Genomic DNA, 17,616 nt, shown 5'->3' on the forward strand with positions numbered 1-17,616 from the left:
ACCACAACACAGATATGATTAAGGCATGAGCACATACCAAGTGGAGACACACACACACACACACACACACACAGTGCCCTTCACTATCTTTGTGGGGACCCGTCATTGACATAATGCATTCCCTAGCCCCTTACCCTAACCTTAACCATCACATCTAAATGCCTAACCTTAACCCTTACCCTCACCCTAACCATAACCTAATTATATCCATAATCCTAAAACCAAGTCTTAACCCTCAAAAGCCCTCAAACTTGTGGGGTCCCTTTAAACTTGTGGGGTCGGACCCCACAAGTATAGTGGACTCGGTTTTTGGACCCCACGAATATTAAACACACACACACACACGGACCCACACACACACACAGTGGACACACACGGTTTTTGGACCCCACGAATACAGTTAAACACACACACACACACACACACACACACACACACACACACACACACACACACACACACACACACACACACACACAGCGTGTACACTGGTGCAATTTGCGCCAAAGCAAACCACGACCTGCAGCACTGTTTGTTTTCCTGGACCGTCACTAGCTTTTCATTCGGTCTGACAGATGGGGTGGACAGGCCTGCTTACAGCGGCATTTCCTGCTCACGTAGAGCGGGCTAGAATAACGTGAAACATCAGATCACATCTATCGACACCGACAGCACCCAGGTCACCGGCAAAACTACATCTTACATCCTACCGCAGGTGGTAGGCTACGCCAAAACATAAAAGCAAATGTACCTAGAGTCCCAAAAAAAAACAGCTCAGTGGATATTAGCAGTGAGGCACATAATACCATAAAGTACGATAAGGTAGGTTTAACCTCCTATTGTGTAGCACACTTTCTACGGCATTTCTTTTAATGAATGTTCACTTTGCATAAAGGCGCGCGCTCTCGTTATGGACGCCAGCTTTTCTTTCTGCCTTGACAGCAACAAAGACGAACACGATTTGCGTCAACGATACATTTAGAAACCTCACCCTCCTCTACAGCAGCGGCAGGTAGGAAGGTCCGACAGCTCTCCTATACCTCCCCCTCGTTCTCTCTCTCTCTCTCTCTCTCTCCCTATTTCTCTCTATCTCCCTCGCTCTCTCATTTTCCTCTCCTCTTTTTCCCTCTCGTTAAAATTCATCGTTCAGTTTCATACCGCACTGGGTTTGGTTGAACCACGGGACAATACCGGAACACAAAGGAGCCTGCTTTCAAAATAAAAGCACGAGACTTTCACTTATGTAAAAGGCAGGACCATATCTCTTAACAACTATACAGTCTGCATACCAGCGCTGGAGGATATATGGATATAATAATAATTTCTCTGAGTAGTAGCTAGAAAGTGTTAACGTCTATGGAACAGGAACAGTTAATACAAAATACAGAAACAATTCTGCTTGCAGCTTATTACATTTACATGATATACCGAAGGATATTGTGTATTATTATGCCAGAAAAAGAAATAAAGGACACAGACAACTTAAAAATAAAGAATTGTGTGAAACCAATATTTTCATAAATATAAGGTGATAAAGTCACAAGAAGATGGTGGTGCTGTTTTTGGACTTGAGCCTATAAGACTGCTATTCAAGAATTCAATAATGTATCTGTATCCATGATTGAATGCTACATTTGTATTTAATTGAATGTACACGTACAAAAAATAACGACCCCTTTAAATACAGTTTAATAAAACATGGTCTCACACCAAAGTTAAAATTATGTGTCAACAAAAATCAAAATATTATGAGCTTCATAAGAGACAGACTATACCTAAAGATCGGCAGGATCATTTAAATGGCAACCGCGACTACATTTTTTGTACAGCCCTATTTATGATACCGTGGTGGCAGAAATTTTGCCATGGTGGGCCGCCACTACAAAATAAACATTGAGTGACACTCGGTGGAACACTGGGTCACAACAGCATTCTGTGCCACTGTTGTGATGTCACTTGATGGAACACTGGGTTCCAACAGCATCCTGTGACTAACAGCCCACTAGTTCACCTCAGTGAAAGTCAGACAAACCCTGAGAAATACATAAGACGCACAAGTGTTACTTAGTAATGCATGTTCTGTCATTTGTTCATCATGGCCCATACATCTATGCAGAAGTTTAAGACTCTTCACTCTCCGGCCTGCAGAAAAGATCAAGGTGAGTGTCCTGGCAAAAAGGTAGGATGGGCACTAACTCTGACTTGAGAGCACCACCAATGTAGTGCCAGTGAGTTTTTAATACAATTATGGATTAGACTCAGCTGAATACTGAAACCAATAGTTTTCCCCTCTAAATGTAGATAATGACTCCAACGCCGGCAAACCCAGCTGCGGCACGGTGGAGGATGTCAAAGATTGGAGGAGCAAAAGGAAGGCCAGCACTCATAAGGGGTCTTCCAAGAAAAATCTAAGGCCCAGTTCCTCTCACAGTGTTATATCAGGGGGCACCAGTGTGAGGGGGAGCAAGTGGAAAACAGACACTAATGAAGACTGCCCCAAGAAAAAGATAAGGGGTAGCAATGATGCCAACACCAATGAGCCCAGCATTGTGTTTATTGAGGGTAGCCATGTGAGGCAGAGTGAAAGGAAGGCCCACAATGACACAGACAGTTCCTCAAAGATGCAGCGCTCTGACCTCAGCCTGAGCAGCAGCATATGTTCATCCTCAGATGAGGATAATATATATGGCATCCCCTTCTCAGTAAAAACCAGCAGAGGTAAGCCAATAGAGTGAAAGAAAGTTAGCTTATTCGCTTTGTTGTCAGGAGTTAGACCATTGTCATGTGTGTACTAGGGCTGCACAATATGAGGAAAATATGCGATAAAGTTGTTGAATATCGCGGTAAAATGATATTACTTGCGATACATTAACAGATATCAAAGCGAACCCAGATCTGCTGCTTTCAGTATTCTGCTAAAATATAACAAATTGAATGTTGAATTTAAAACAAATGAAAGGAAATCATTTTCAACTTTCTTTTATTGAACAAAACCATTTTGCTCAGTTCAAAAATGCGGCAATTACGAACCAACACATTCTTTGTAACTAGCGACCAAAATACGAACATTTGAATAACTCTACCAAAGTAAATGCTGCATATGAATATATGATTAATATCTCATGAAGGACTCATATGATTTTTACAAAATTTGGAGGGTACAATCTAGGGCCACTCCTGAGGCCACACTTTCAATGTTGTTCTGATTGATCAGAATGGGCATAGTCTATTACACCCCCCCCAAAAAAATGCACTGAAGCTTTTAGATTGGATGTATAAAATAAATGTAAATGGAAAATGTGCATATATAATTAACTACATACCTCGCATTTCACATGTTGCAATATTTTTTCTGACATTTGTCTTGCCACCATCTCGTTTCGGCTGGGTCATGGGGAGGGACTTGCGCAGAAGGCTTGGACCCTGTCATAACTGCTTGCAGTTACACACCTTGGTTTTTGTATGTGATAATTAGTAAGCTTAAGAAATATGGTAGGTGGATTTTTTTTAACCTTTGACCCCTGTTTCCAGTTGTTCTAAGTAAAGCTAATGGCTGCTGCCCATAGCTTCATATTTAGCATACAGACAAGCGGTATTTATCTTCTCATCTAAATCGGAACAACAAAGAAGATGAGCGCATTTCCAACAACAGGTGTTCCTCAAAATTATAGTAGTACAAAAACACATCTCATACAGTATGTCGTCTCTCTGTGGTTATGCGCAGCTGAATTTGAAGCCAACTATATTGAGATTTACAAGATTGCAAAAGGTGGTTTTGGAGCCGTATATGCAGGCTACCGAAAAGAAGACGTTGCATCAGTAAGTCTTACACTTTCTCTCTCTCTCTCTCTCTCTCTCTCTCTCTCTCTCTCTCTCTCTCTCTCTCTCTCTCTCTCTCACTCTCTCTCTCTCTCACACCATTCATATTTCACTGCATTTTTAGTAAACTGCCATGTGAAACACTTGTGTTTCCATCTTTCAGGTTGCTATCAAACATATTCCAAAAGAAAAGGTCCAGTACAGTAAAGTGGTAAGTGAATAAAGCTGGTCTCCTTACACCAACTGTTGAAATAAACACGGCCATGTCTTCCTCATTTACCGTGGTATATTTTTTTCTTATGTATTTTCTGTATTTCCTTTAGGTCAACAATGGAAAGGTGTATAAGGTCATTGATGAAGTCGCCCTCATGGTGAAAGCAGCAGGTGGAGCTGAATCACCTGGGAGATCTGCAGCCATCTCCCTGCTTGACTGTTACGATCTGGAGGAGGACCTTCTCTTGATTATGGAAAGACCAGTCCCCTCCATGGATCTCCACCAGTATCGCAATGCCAAAAGAGGCTTCCTGCTGGAAGATGAGGCTAAGGTAATGAAGCTAGGTGAAGGATGAAGAGTTATGGTGCATGTCCGCTGTCAAGCGTAATTTCCCCGCTCCCTATCCATTGTCTATGTGCGCAGCCATGCAATGCATTCTGGTAGCATTGTGGGGACTTTGGAGAAAGGGATCGTCGAGGTGCCTGCTCCTCATTTGTATAAGTTGAACCCCAGCTATTTAATGCAAACGAGGAGCGTCCCGCTCAACTGGCCGGCTCTCAAAAGCTCACGAAAATCTTTGCGATGATAGCTCAGTTCCAAACGACAAAACACACACATCACTTTGGTCTTGTCAATGGAACCATTTGGCAACTTTTTAAAAGTAAACTTTCCATTCAGAATCTTATTGGCGTCCATTTGGCGTCTCGCGCTCGCCATCCACTCAAAACGTAACGTTAGCCTGCTACTCTTTGGCCAGCTCCAAGCCCAAACAAGTGTGTGCAGTGTGCCTGTTGTTGTGTTTCCGGTCTAGCTAGATCCGGTGTGGTGTTTTAGTTTTTCTAACATTACTAGTTGTTGTAACAGCATGTCAAAAAAGTAAAGCAAAGTTTGCTAGGCCAAAAAGAACGTTAATCTCGCGATATAAAAACAGACACCGTTAAAATGGGTTTGCGTTAACGCCGTTAATATTGCGTTTAACTGACAGCACAAAAAATAAGAGAAAGTTTTCCAAACAAGCCGCCATAATGGTCCGTTTTAAAATCCGGGAGCAGACAGTCCCACGTGAAGTGTTTGTCCAATCAGGTGCACCCATTGGTTTCTTTTGCTTGTCAGTAGTCAGTAAAGAGAAACTGATAACTGCTAGTGGCAAGCCCTCTAGCAATGCTGGGAAGGGGGCGATCCCTTCTGTGAAAAAAAAACCCTGCCTATATGGACACGTTTATGGTACACGATGGCTGCACCTGATTGGACGAACACTTCACGTGGGGTTGTCTTATGTTAGATGGAAATAGGTCTGCAATTAATGTGTCATATCTTGTTTCTTTAGTGCATATAAGAAATGAGGTGTAAAAAGTTATGGTTTTAAGGGTGGATGTGTACAGGACTATTTCTTAGCCGGGCGCAAGCCAAGCTAACTGGCTGTTGGCGGTAGTTTCATATTTAGGATACAGACATGGTGGTAGTATAAATGGTCTCATCTAGTAACTATCAGCAAGAAAGCAAACAAGCGACTATCCTTTAGCGTACTGTCCAGTTAGCAACCAAGAGCACTAGTAGTCACCACCTATTTAGCATGAGTGAATTTCTCTGCATACTCTCGTCTGACTGAACAAGTCCAACACCACTCACCATTCATTCACCTGTTTCACTCTGTCCCTCTATCACAGACCATCCTAAGGCAGATGGTGGATGCAGCCATCGAGATGCACACAAATGGAGTCTTTCACAGGGACATCAAGTTAGAAAACATCCTCATTGAAACTGGATCACATGTCCTGCGCGCTCGTGTGATTGATTTTGGCTGTGGTTGCCTCATGATAAAGGGATATTACTATCGCTACTCTGGTATGATATCCGTCTTCCGCTCCTGCTCTTCACTTAGTTGACAATATATGAAACAATTGTTATTCAAACAAGGTTTCTCCCTCTCTTCTCTCTACGTCTTTTTTGCTCCATTTCTGAATATCTCTGATGGTTTCTCTCCTTCTTTGTGTCCAACGTTGTGTATTTTAGGTACCTTATCAAAAGCCCCTCCAGAATGGTTCATGTTCAAAAGATACAAAGCCAGTCCCACAACGGTGTGGCAGCTGGGAGCACTGTTGTACGACCTGCTGGATCATGATTATTCCTTTAAAACACGTATTTACCTTGAAAGAGGGCTCAAAATCAACTGTAATCTGTCCATAGGTAAGACACTGACACACACACACAGTACTTGTACTTTTAGTGCTATCCAGCCTTGCAGATAGTTTGGTTTCAGCTGTAGAGGTTTCTAATTTAGATGTTTGTGACAAAGATTTCTGTAGCCACCCCAAAAAAATAAATCCATATTTTAATTTTAAATAAAGAAAACACTGTCTTGGTCAGGGTTTCCATATTGTGTTCTAGGTCTTGAATAATTTTAAACAGGTCTTACTTTTCTTACTTTTCTTAAGTGTGGTTTTAATGTGGTTTGTTTTTAATTCCGTGGTGTTGAAGATCTTTCTTTCGCTAGTCCAAATATAATTCTGCTGACTTAAAATGAACATGCAACTTATGTTGCAGCCAATCAGCTTTCGTGTTATTGGTGCATGTCTCTTTCGGAACCTATTACATGGATACTATTCTATAGCTATGGGGAAGTACAAGTTTTGTGATACTTGGCTTGAAAAAACGGAATTCAGGGCTTAGTTGATGTTGTGTTTCATTTATAATGGGTCTTAAAAAGGTCTTAAAAAGGTCTTAAATTCGACTTGGTGAAACCTGCAGAAACTCTGCCTAGTTCTCATTGAAACTCCTTTCTTCTGATAGTCCCAATGTAAACTGTTCTAAGCTAAATCTTTGAATTACGTATTGTACTAGGGACACCGTTTCTGAAAAGAGATGTTGCTAGATATGTCTTAAATGTCATTTTAAAATGCAATGATCACTGTGAAATTGTTGTTGTTGGAGGCAGAAATCTCACAAAAAAAAGGCAGGACAACTTTAATGACTTCAAGTTTGCCAAGTTGGTGTTTAATTGATTTAATTTATTTTGTGTTACTTTTACCACACATTTCAATAATAAGTCAACAGTTACAAATCCCTGAAAATGACATTTTTTCAATGGATCGCTGAGCTGCCACTTCAACCTCTGATCTCCATCTCTCTCTCTCTCTCTCTCTCTCTCTTTCGCTTTCCAGACTGCCAAGAATTCTTGCACATGTGTCTGGTCAGAAACCCTAACAGGCGTCCCAGCTTAGAGCAGCTACAGCTCCATCCCTGGCTCATATAGTCCATGCCACACCACCTGCTCATTTGCCAAATGAGTCCCAGGTATTATCCAGGAAGAGGCACTGGAGGGAACTCAAACAAGTCCAAATTAATAAAATGGTTTGATGAATCAATGGCAGTCTACCCATTAATTATGATATCATATTTTACATTTATTGTTGTTGTAATTGCCACTGTTCATCATGTCATAACATTATACCCACTGCTTTAAATATTGTGAGTGATATTTCTATATTTATTATACTGGAGTTAGTCTCGCATTGCCAGACCTTCCTCCACAGCACTGCGGAGGAGGGTCTGACTTGCCCACACAGCATTTACGGGATGGGAGAAAAACGTGTTCTGGTTTATTGGCATTTCTTTAAACCAATCCCAATCGTCTTGGGTGGTGCTAAGCGCCGGACGGAGCCACGGTGGCTCTGCAAAATAGCCTTGGGAAGGAACTTGTTTTGGTGGAACGTGTACGTTCAAAAGTTGTTTTAGTCGTGCAACAGAAAACTCAGATTGGACAGATAGTCTAGCTAGCTGTCTGGATTTACCCTGCAGAGATCTGAGGAGCAGTTAACCATAGTTCTCAGAAATCCACCGGAGTTTAAAATTCCAACACAAAGAAAGAGGAAGGTAACGGGAAAAAGAAAAAAGAAGAACATCCGGCGGAATTTCCGGTGGCAACGGAGCAATCCCGGAAGTGGAACGTTGTGGATATAGACTAGGTATGTCTGTCTCTCTCCCTCCCAACTGGTCGGTCGAGGCAGATGGCCACCCATCTAGAGCCACGTTCGGTCTAGACATACTCTATCTGTAAAGGGTCCTGAGATAACTAACTCTTATGATTTGACACTATGGATGGGAGTGAATTAAATATGCACAAAGAAGCAGTTGTTGGCAATACAAATCTAAAGTCTCAGGCTCCCTTCAGCAATGCTAATACAACTAAATATGTATAAAAATGGAAAAAGTAATCACTCAAGTAAAAACAAAGTGAGAATCTTAAGATAAAACTGCCGACATTGTGGTTTGTTAATTATGTTGTCAATTTGCCTATTCCCTATTCACATCCGTATAAACACAACCCTTACCGCTCCACAAAAAAACAGACAGAAAACAGGTCAAGTGGGAGAATGCTCAGGGCATTCAACTGGAAAAGGCTAACATGAAAGACCTGGAGATTATCAAAGATTTAAGAAAGTAAATTGGCTCGACTCTCGTCGGAAAGAAGGATTTTTGGAAAAGAAAACAGATTGTTTAATGGCCATACTCTCTGACTCTGGCCCCTTTAGTTTGTGGATCATTTCCTTGTGGGAACACTTGCACACAGTCCAAATGTGTCCTTTTATCCTCCCTCCCCCCTTCCTTTCATTTCACTAAGTCTTGTCATCCCAAGCAAGGGAGTGAGACTGCAGGAAAATGGCCCATTAAATAGAACCCTCGTCTCTCCCAGTGTGCCCAATCGGCCTCTCTTTAACCAGCATGGGATCAAAATTCCTCTTCCTTTTTCACTCACTGTAACACAAAACAAGGTTCATAGAGCAAGGCAATCTAGGAATTAACCATTAAACAACTCAAAAAGCAACAACCTTGTCCCTTGAACTGATTCTAGAATCTCAAACTACTTACCCTCGGTTCTTTCTTTTTTGCCTTGATCGCCACTTTCATGCTGGGCCCTTAAATGGTTTAGGTAGAAAACTTGATCCTGTAAAGAAATGAATAGACTGAGAGAATTTTTTTTTTCCTGCAAGTGCAGTCAGGCTTTCATGTAAAAGCCAAAGGGATTACAGAAACAGACATTTTTTTCTTCCAAAATGAGAGAATGTGTACGTGGGTGTGTATGTTTGTGCATGTGTATGACTAATTGGACGTACTAGTCTACTTGTCACTGCACTGCCGGACCTTCAATTATTGTATTTCATAGTAAATGATACAAAACTGCATGAATATAAAGATTTGTCTTTGAATACAGTCAGGGTTGTATACCTCAATTGATTTCTAACTAGTTCTCAAGAGGCTTATTATTACGCCTGGCTGACATTCCTTGCCTGGGTTTACTTCATATTATTTTCTTTTTTGTGTTTTTTTTATTAAGTTCTGTTGTGCCCTTTCTGGTCAGCTTCTGCTTGATCTTATGTTACACCATGTATCACATTGGCCAACAGACTGGACTCAGTAGCAAGATTTAAAACACAGGGCAGATGGAATAGAACGTTTTTACTTGCAAACAGGCCTTGGTACCCAGGACTCCAGTCCAAAACAGGCAAAGGTAACCAAAAACTCTAGGTAAAAAGTAAGAACACAACTTAATGGGAGGAGTTGTTGCCGCTGTTTTCTTGGACTTGCGTAAAGCCTTTGATACAGTGAATCATGATGTCCTCATCTCCAAGCTTTCTTATTTCAATTTTTGCAACACAAACACTAGCATGGCTCTCATAAAAAAAAAAAAACATTATTCAGGAGACTGAAATGTAACATAAGATTATACTTATTCTTTTTTGAGCACGGCTACTTACATTAGCGCAGCGCCGTTGCGATTGTCATTTCTTTAAACCAATCACAATCATCTTGGGCGGGGCTAAGCGCCGGACGGAGCCACGGTGCCTCTGCAAAAAAGTCTCGGGAAGGAACTTTTTGGTGGAACGTGTGTACGTTCAAAAGTTGTTTTAGTCGTGCAACAGAAAACTCAGATTGGACAGATAGTCTAGCTAGCTGTCTGGATTTACCCTGCAGAGATCTGAGGAGCAGTTAACCATAGTCCTCAGAAATACACCGGAGGTTAGAACGCCAACACAAAGGAAGAGGGAGGTGATGGACATCCGGCCGAAATTCCAGCGGCAACCAAGCAATCCCGGAAGTGGAACGTCGTGGATACAGACTACTATCCTTACGACACTGTACCCCAACCACGCACATAACAATCTGACTGTCCAGCTCTTGCCGCTTTATGACTATACGTCTGTGTTTGCATATTATATTGCATATATCTATGTCTGTATCCTCACGTTTTCTGCACTAAGAGAACTGGAGTCAAATTTCTTCCTTTTCTTCCTCGTTTTATCTTCCCGACGACAATGGAATTACTGTCCTCCCGCTCTCTTTCGCCCATTTATAAAGCATAAAGTATAAATGATCATCTAGTTTGGTGTTACACTTTCGTAACCAACTACGAACTGTTACCACTAGTTTTACACTTTGTTTTGAAATTCATGGTCAATAAACCTCATTTATATACAGTATACCTCATTTTTTAATTTAAACACAAATGCAGAGACTATTTTTTTTGGCTAATAGTTGAGATCATTGGAACGTATGTTGATGGATATTCACAGACTGGTATATGTCAAAGATTTGTCCGGATACTCTTTTGAAACCATTTAAAAATATATATTAGCAGTTGAATAAAACAAAATTGGTATTCAAAAAAGTAGTGACCGTTCATTTAACTTTCAAAGAGCGTTGTATGGTATGGTCCATGCTATTTTTGGGCAATTTGGTTGAAAGAAACTCATATTTCTAATGCTCAAACTTGAACCGAGGACAACATGGAGGTTTAAATGTGTCAAAATACCAAAAATGTTTCTGATTTGTATTATAAAGACGTGTGGGAAATAATGGGTCTGTTGAATTAAATATAAATATATATTAAATGGAGATTTTCCTTTAATGTATAGTGAAATATTGTAACTGCAGCTTCTAAACTTTCAGAGGCATTCTTTCATTTCACAAACGTGACCAGAGACAAAAAGCACTCACTTTATTTCTCAGTCTTTATTACCAAAAATACAATAGCAAAGTAGTGACATAATACTGCCTATGATGTTCTAAAAAATAAATAAACATGAAGCAAGAGTCACACTGCTTTCTCAAACAATTCCACGTTGAACCTTATTACAAAATTGGATATGAGCAAAAAAAATCTGCTGGTCAGGACAGACGTGTTCTATATCTTCTCCACCTCCTTTTGCTTAAATGCGCGCAGCTCGTTGTGCTGTTTTTAACTTAAAACCTGACGTTCCCTCAAGTAGACTGGGAGTCAATAAGAAACAGAGCCAAAAGTCAATCTAAAACTTTATTATTTTTTTTTGTCTCGAGATCATTCAAAAATAAATGTTATCTTTTAGAAAAGTCACTTTTAAGGTTCTGCAGTATTCACCTACGACATATACACACTTGCAGTAGGAAAGTGTTTGAGCTAATTACTAGGTCAAATAGCTTGTAATTTCAAAACTGCGTTTCACATGCATGGTTTATTGTTGTTTCTGCGTCCCCAAAACCGCTGAATATAAGGAAAACGTGGATTTGCCTTTATGGAAAACATACAGAGGTGTGATAATACCCAGCATTCTCTCAATAATCAATTTGAATACCACTGGCTGACTATTTTGTGCCCAAATCAAAATATGGATCAATTGCTCGAACATTTCGAACATGTGCGACTGAAGTTTTGGCAGAGAGGTCAACATTCTAGTTTCGACACAAACGACACCTTGAAACAAAAGGCCCAATAAACTTAGACAAAATACAATTATTCGCTCTCAAACAAGCGTATATGGCACCAAATGTTAGTTCTGTAGTTGTGGTGTAAATGAAAAATGACTGAGGGGAAATGTAACTGTGGGGAATGCTCTGAAATTGATAAAAAGCAATTGCTTTTCATACTCGAAGTGTGTGCGGACTTGAAATGCGTTTGCAATTTGTGACACCAAATGGAAAAATATCCCTGCATGCAAAATCCCACTTGACCTACATATATGGGTGTAGCCAAAAGGGGAATGACCCAAGATGCATTTGCCAGCTGTTAGCTCAACTTTACATTGATTCCAAAACAATTTGATTTGAAGTTTTTTCTTTCTTTTTTTTTTTCACTAGAAAAAAATATCTGGAATGATTTTCTTTTTCCCTTTGAAATATTATCATTAGCTACTTTGTAATCACAACTCAGTATAACAGGCCATGGGCCATGGCTTCTTGTTACATTTGTCGCTACGGATACCGGTTCCTTGACAATTCTTTTTTCAAAACCAATTCCAATAAAATGAAATCCATTTTAACAAGAAGAAGTTACAACATTACAGAACAATGTTTTAGCTCCTTTACACCTACGTATGGGACCCCACTGCAGTCCGGCCTCTCAAAACAACACACACGAGAGGCCCGACTCTGTGCGTAACGTGGAGTTTTTCCTGCGTGCCTCTACGACGTGAAAAGGTTAGACAGCCAATCAGGAGCATGATTAGATCTTGGTAGAAGCATGCTGTATGCTTATTGGCTCACTGACGCTGATGAGATTTACTGAGGCATTGAAATTTGGTGTTGAATGACCAGACATTTTTCGAAACTCGACAATAAGGAGCCTGAAAATTGAAGAAAAATAGCAGTCACTCCGACAGACGATCCCCGTAGAGAGAGAGGGCCGGGGTGCGTCTGTCCAGTCTTTAAAGTGCTCATATTATGCTAATTTTCAGGTTCAAAATTGTATTTAGAGGTTGTACCAGAATAGGTTTACATGGTTTTATTTTCAAAAAACACCATATTGTTGCTGTACTGCACATTGCTGCAGCTCCTCTTTTCACCCTGTGTGTTGAGCTCTCCGTTTAAGCTACAGAGTGAAGCATCTCACATCTGTACCATCTTTGTTGGGAGTCGCACATGCTCAGTAGCTAGGTAAGTACTACTAGCCAGTCAGAAGCAGAGTATGAGGGCGTGCCCCTTTGGGGGGGGACTTTGGGCTTTTTCACTTTGTAAACCTATAACGTGCACAAAAAAAAGATATATAACACAATAAAGGAAAGAGGAAAAGCCAAAAAGCATAATATGAGCACTTTAATTCTCACTGCTCATTTACATGCATGCCAGGTTAATGAGACGGGAGGAGCACTGAAGTCCCACTTAGTTTTAATTTAGACATGTCACCATCTTCCTTATTTCTGCCACGTAGAACTGTAAATCAAAAGCCAGACAATAATTACCTGCTATGATAATGAGAATCCCAGGCCAGGTAACAGATCATTGAGATAGAGATTTCATTTTATTTTATCTGCTACGCCACACAGATGTGCGGACACAATTTGAAGCGGTTACGTCTGGCTGAGAAGGTGGGCATGAACTGATGGATATTCCATTTGATTTTAATTTCCTCAGCTGCTGTCTATGCAAACGACATACTGATGACCGCATGACGGGACGGCATGATGATTTGATCATTAGAGATGAGTGTTAGGAATAATACTTATCTTGAATATATTTTCAATGTTTTGAGGCAATGTTGATTTTCAGGCCAGATTGTAACAGGAACGTCCTCCTGTTACAGCAATTATGTCCCGACAAGTCTCGCATTGACAGACCTTCCTCCACGGCGCTGCGGAGGAGGGTCTGGCTAGTCCACACAGCATTCTGGGATGGGAGAACAACATGCTCTGGTTTATTGGCATTTTTTTAAACCAATCACAATGGTCTTGTGTGGCGCTAACACCGGACGGAGCCACGGTGCCTCTGCAAAATAGTCTTGTCTGAACGGCACAGTTGGACGTGAATCATCATTAAAGTGTGAGACGTATTTTGGTTGTTTCTAACATGCATCTGGGTCGCAAGATGGTTAGCCAGTACTCATTTTCTCTGACATTCAAACAAGTCTTTCTGAACAGTCAGCATCATTTGAGATACGAAAGGACAAATCTGGCGCAAAATGAAACTAGGGGTTAATAACACGTGTACCGAGTCGACCGTTCTCTGGGATAGGTTTTCATGCTAATCAAATGTGACCAGTTTTAGTGCAAACCGCTAATTAGCTTATAGCGCTAGTCGTCGGGGCTCGACTAAATAAAAAGAAATCGTTATTTCTACACCACTAACAAGACTCAAAATAGCACCACACTTCCACGGTAGCATAATGAGGGTTCCTACATGTAAACCGAAGCATTGACAACTTTGTAAGTGTACAGACAGTTTATTAAAAAAGATAGTTTATAAAGACAGTACCGTTCACGTATACAGGCAGGCGCCATCTTGGGAAAACAGTCACGATAAGTCGAACGATGAACGCCGTGCTTGAGCTAGGTTACAGGTTACTGATTACACGGCGTTCAACTGGTCATGACTGGTTTCCCAAGGTGGCGCCCGCCTATATATGTGGATGGTACTGGTCTTTCTAAACTATCTTTTTAATAAACTGGTCACATTCGATTAGCATGAAAACATATCCCAGAGAACGGTCGACTCGGTACACGTGTTTTATTAACCCCTAGGTTCATTTTGCGCAGGATTTGTCCTTTAAGGTTCAAATTGTCAGCAGTTTGCTGCCGTTCATTCTGTATGAAAAACAACTTCCGTACAGCGAGACAATCCATCACAGCAAACACCAAGCCGCCATTGATCCTAGTTTCCGTTTCATCGTCATTACTGTACACTGTGCTGAGTCGAGTGTTTCCACATGAGAGCTGCAATCCTTATGTTACACTCCCGCTTCCAGTCAATCACATGAGAGCGCATGGGAGGACCGCGCCAATAAACTTAAAAAAATAAAATATTGCCTTCCAAACTTTATTTCACATCCACGTCTTCTTATTTCAGGCATGTTTGTAAGCTGGGGCAGCAATCATTTCAAGTTGCGTTTGACACTAGAAAGTTTGTATTTTAAAAACACTGACAAAAAAGAGCAACGGTTATTATAAAAATGTTATATTATTATATACAACATAAATTTCAGGGGCTAAAAAAAACAAAAACAAAAACTATACCTTCAGTGACAACGGTTAAAGTGAGCCTAGCACCACAATCACAAGTGAAAACAGGCGGGACTGATACAAAATCTCCCTACTTTTAAACATCTAGGCACCATTTCATTAACAGCCCTAGCTATAACTTCCCTTTTGATCATTCCTTTCGTCAACATAAACCTCATCCGAAAACCCTCCGTCAACAGATCACCACAGACCCATTTCTACTTCCACTCTTCCTTTGAGAACTAGAACATTTCCTTATCCAACGGGTAAAAATTACAGTCGGTCATAGAAAAATAAAAATAAATTGAAAATAGTAATTAACATTTGCCTCTTTAAATTGGCATAACAGAAACATGCATACAAATAAAAACGATAAATATGAAATCATATTCAAGCTGTGATACATGCACATGTACCTCCTTAACTAGGCTAGAGCCTAAACTGTGTCCGATCACATACATTAAATATTACAGTAGCATTAAAAGAGCTGCCTTCTAGTCATATATGAAGTAGACTGGAAAATATGTGAATTTTTTTTTTCTTTCCATTTCTGGTGAGAGATTGTATGGTTTTGTGAGGTATGAACTTTGTCCCTGTATAGTGACAAACAAACTTGGCTTAGAGCTCGGGCTTGTCCCTTGAAATCAACAGACATTTTTTTTGTCGCTTTAATGTCAAGATATTTGACACAAACTGCTTATAACATTTTCAGTTTTCTTTTTTTTAACATTCCTTAAAAAAAAAAAAAAAAAAAAAAAAAAAAAGGATATGCCACTCAAAATAATTTCATCATTTTTCAACACCTGTTCAAGGTGTCTGCGTTGGACAGCAGTAATCGCAGCACAACCGACCTAACCAGAGGACGTTCCGAGAAATGACAATTAACTACTATAGTACACTATAGAGCTGGGCAATATATTGATATTATATTGATATCGTGATATGAGACTAGATATCGTCTTAGATTTTGGATATTGTAATATGGCATAAGTGGTGTCTTTTCCTGGTTTTAAAGGCTACATTACAGTAAAGTGATGTCATTTTCTGAATTTACCAGACTGTTATAGCGGTTGTATTATTTGCCTTTACCCACTTAGTCATTATATCCACATTACTGATGATTATTTATCAAAAATGTCATTGTATAAATATTTTGTGAAAGCACCAATTGCCAACACTATAATATCGTTGCGGTATCGATATCGAGGTATTTGGTCAAAAATATTGTGATATTTGATTTTCTCCATATCGCCCAGCCCTAGTACACTAGACTAGGATTGGGCATCGAGAACCGGTTCCAACTTGGAATCCTTTAAAAAATTATGATTCCAATGGAATCGTTTCTTTATTGGAATCGTTTCTTTATTGAAATTCGGCTTTGAATCCGATCATTGGTTCCAAATTTGCACCAAGCGTTGCAGCCATGGAGCACAGGAAGCGGCGCTCTAAAGTGTGGTAAAACTGTAAATCTAATAAAACTGTGAAAATAAATGTTCCTCTTGTCTGTGAAATTAAGCATGTGACCCGTTTCAACTCCACCTCTCTAAGAATCAGAATCGATAAGAACTGGAATCAAAAGGAAGAATCGGAATTGGAATCTGAATTGTAAAAATCAAAAGGATGCCCAACCCTACACTAAACGGACAGGTTTTACACCTGGATATACTGCGCAACCACCACGAGGTATTGGAACATAATGAAATGCTTTTGTGGGCCTTTGTAAGAGTGCAGGGTCAGTGTCACCCTTCCGGTGGACCATCAATGGACCTTCATTCCGAAATAAATATGTACGGTAGTGAACGGGGAGAGACTAATTATTCTTTTGATCCTGTTTGAATTGAGCCATGAATTACACTTATGTCAGCTTAAAAGATAATTTTCCAAGTCAAGAAAGTTTGGTAACACTTTAAGGCCCTGACAGACCGACCCGATTGGCTGTCGGACAGTCTGGCGGTGTCAGTGACTCGAGCCTGTTCGGTGTGTTCTGTGCCGTTGTCAGGCCTTCATTTGGGCCGATTTGACATGTTGAATCGGAAGGCAGGCAGTCGGACTCAATGGCCAATCTGATTGGTGGTGCACTAACCCGGAAATGACTAACGGCTCTCAAAATCTGACGAAAATCTTTTAAACCGACCTTTGTCGATCTGAAATGAAGACCGATTCAGCTACTGCACGGCCTATTTCTCACTTAAAATGTTTTCAGAAACACGTTTCGGAGAACTATCTTCGTAGAATATGAGATCGTACTCTGAACAAAGCCGCCATTATGCCTGGTTGTAAAATCCGGGAGCAGCCAGACCCACGTGACGCGTTTGTCCAATCAGCTGCCGGTTTGAATTTTTTGGACGACAATACAGACTAGCGCCGCCTGCTGTTATGGAGACGTATTACGTCTTGCGCACGCGCAGAACGTACGCTCAAGACAGTGTGGCTTCGGTGTGTTCTGAGGCACTTTGTTGACCAACTCGGGGAGGCAGTCAGTCCGATGGCCGTCGGGTTGGTGTGTCAGAGCCTTTACTTGAAGGTATCTACATAAGGGTGACATGACACTGTCATGAACAAGCTGAACGCCACTTACTAAAAGAAGCGTTATGTCATAAACGTTTATGACTTGTTTAT

General features: G+C 40.5%; 2 protein-coding genes across 4 annotated transcripts in view; one reads left to right on the forward strand and one right to left on the reverse strand.

Annotated features, from left to right (window-relative positions):
- The window catches only part of dpy19l3 (dpy-19 like C-mannosyltransferase 3), a 72,710-nt gene extending 71,534 nt beyond the window's left edge, over nucleotides 1-1,176 (reverse strand). For 2 of the 3 annotated variants that reach the window (XM_028579670.1, XM_028579689.1), the window contains exon 1: nucleotides 992-1,149. The gene's annotated coding sequence lies outside the window, so the exon portion shown is untranslated. The other variant, XM_028579680.1, reaches the window with a different exon arrangement.
- On the forward strand, nucleotides 656-7,398 carry LOC114556688 (serine/threonine-protein kinase pim-2). Its single transcript, XM_028579710.1, has 9 exons — nucleotides 656-822; nucleotides 2,117-2,159; nucleotides 2,302-2,718; nucleotides 3,725-3,819; nucleotides 3,983-4,030; nucleotides 4,143-4,364; nucleotides 5,701-5,878; nucleotides 6,047-6,220; nucleotides 7,195-7,398. The coding sequence occupies exons 3-9, from the start codon at nucleotides 2,622-2,624 to the stop codon at nucleotides 7,284-7,286; spliced, it is 906 nt and encodes a 301-aa protein (XP_028435511.1). The 5' UTR covers nucleotides 656-822; nucleotides 2,117-2,159; nucleotides 2,302-2,621; the 3' UTR covers nucleotides 7,287-7,398.
- Nucleotides 7,399-17,616: the final 10,218 nt, after the last annotated feature.

Source organism: Perca flavescens, chromosome 1 (assembly GCF_004354835.1).
Source record: "Perca flavescens isolate YP-PL-M2 chromosome 1, PFLA_1.0, whole genome shotgun sequence".
NCBI lineage: Eukaryota > Metazoa > Chordata > Actinopteri > Perciformes > Percidae > Perca > Perca flavescens.

Excerpts from the sequence above, each read along its gene's own strand:
- LOC114556688 (XM_028579710.1), top strand. The coding sequence starts at position 2,622 with ATGCAGCGCTCTGACCTCAGCCTGAGCAGCAGCATATGTTCATCCTCA. Across the intron at positions 3,820-3,982 it reads GAAAAGAAGACGTTGCATCA|GTTGCTATCAAACATATTCC; the intron begins GTAAGTCTTACA and ends TCCATCTTTCAG. Across the intron at positions 5,879-6,046 it reads ATATTACTATCGCTACTCTG|GTACCTTATCAAAAGCCCCT; the intron begins GTATGATATCCG and ends TGTGTATTTTAG.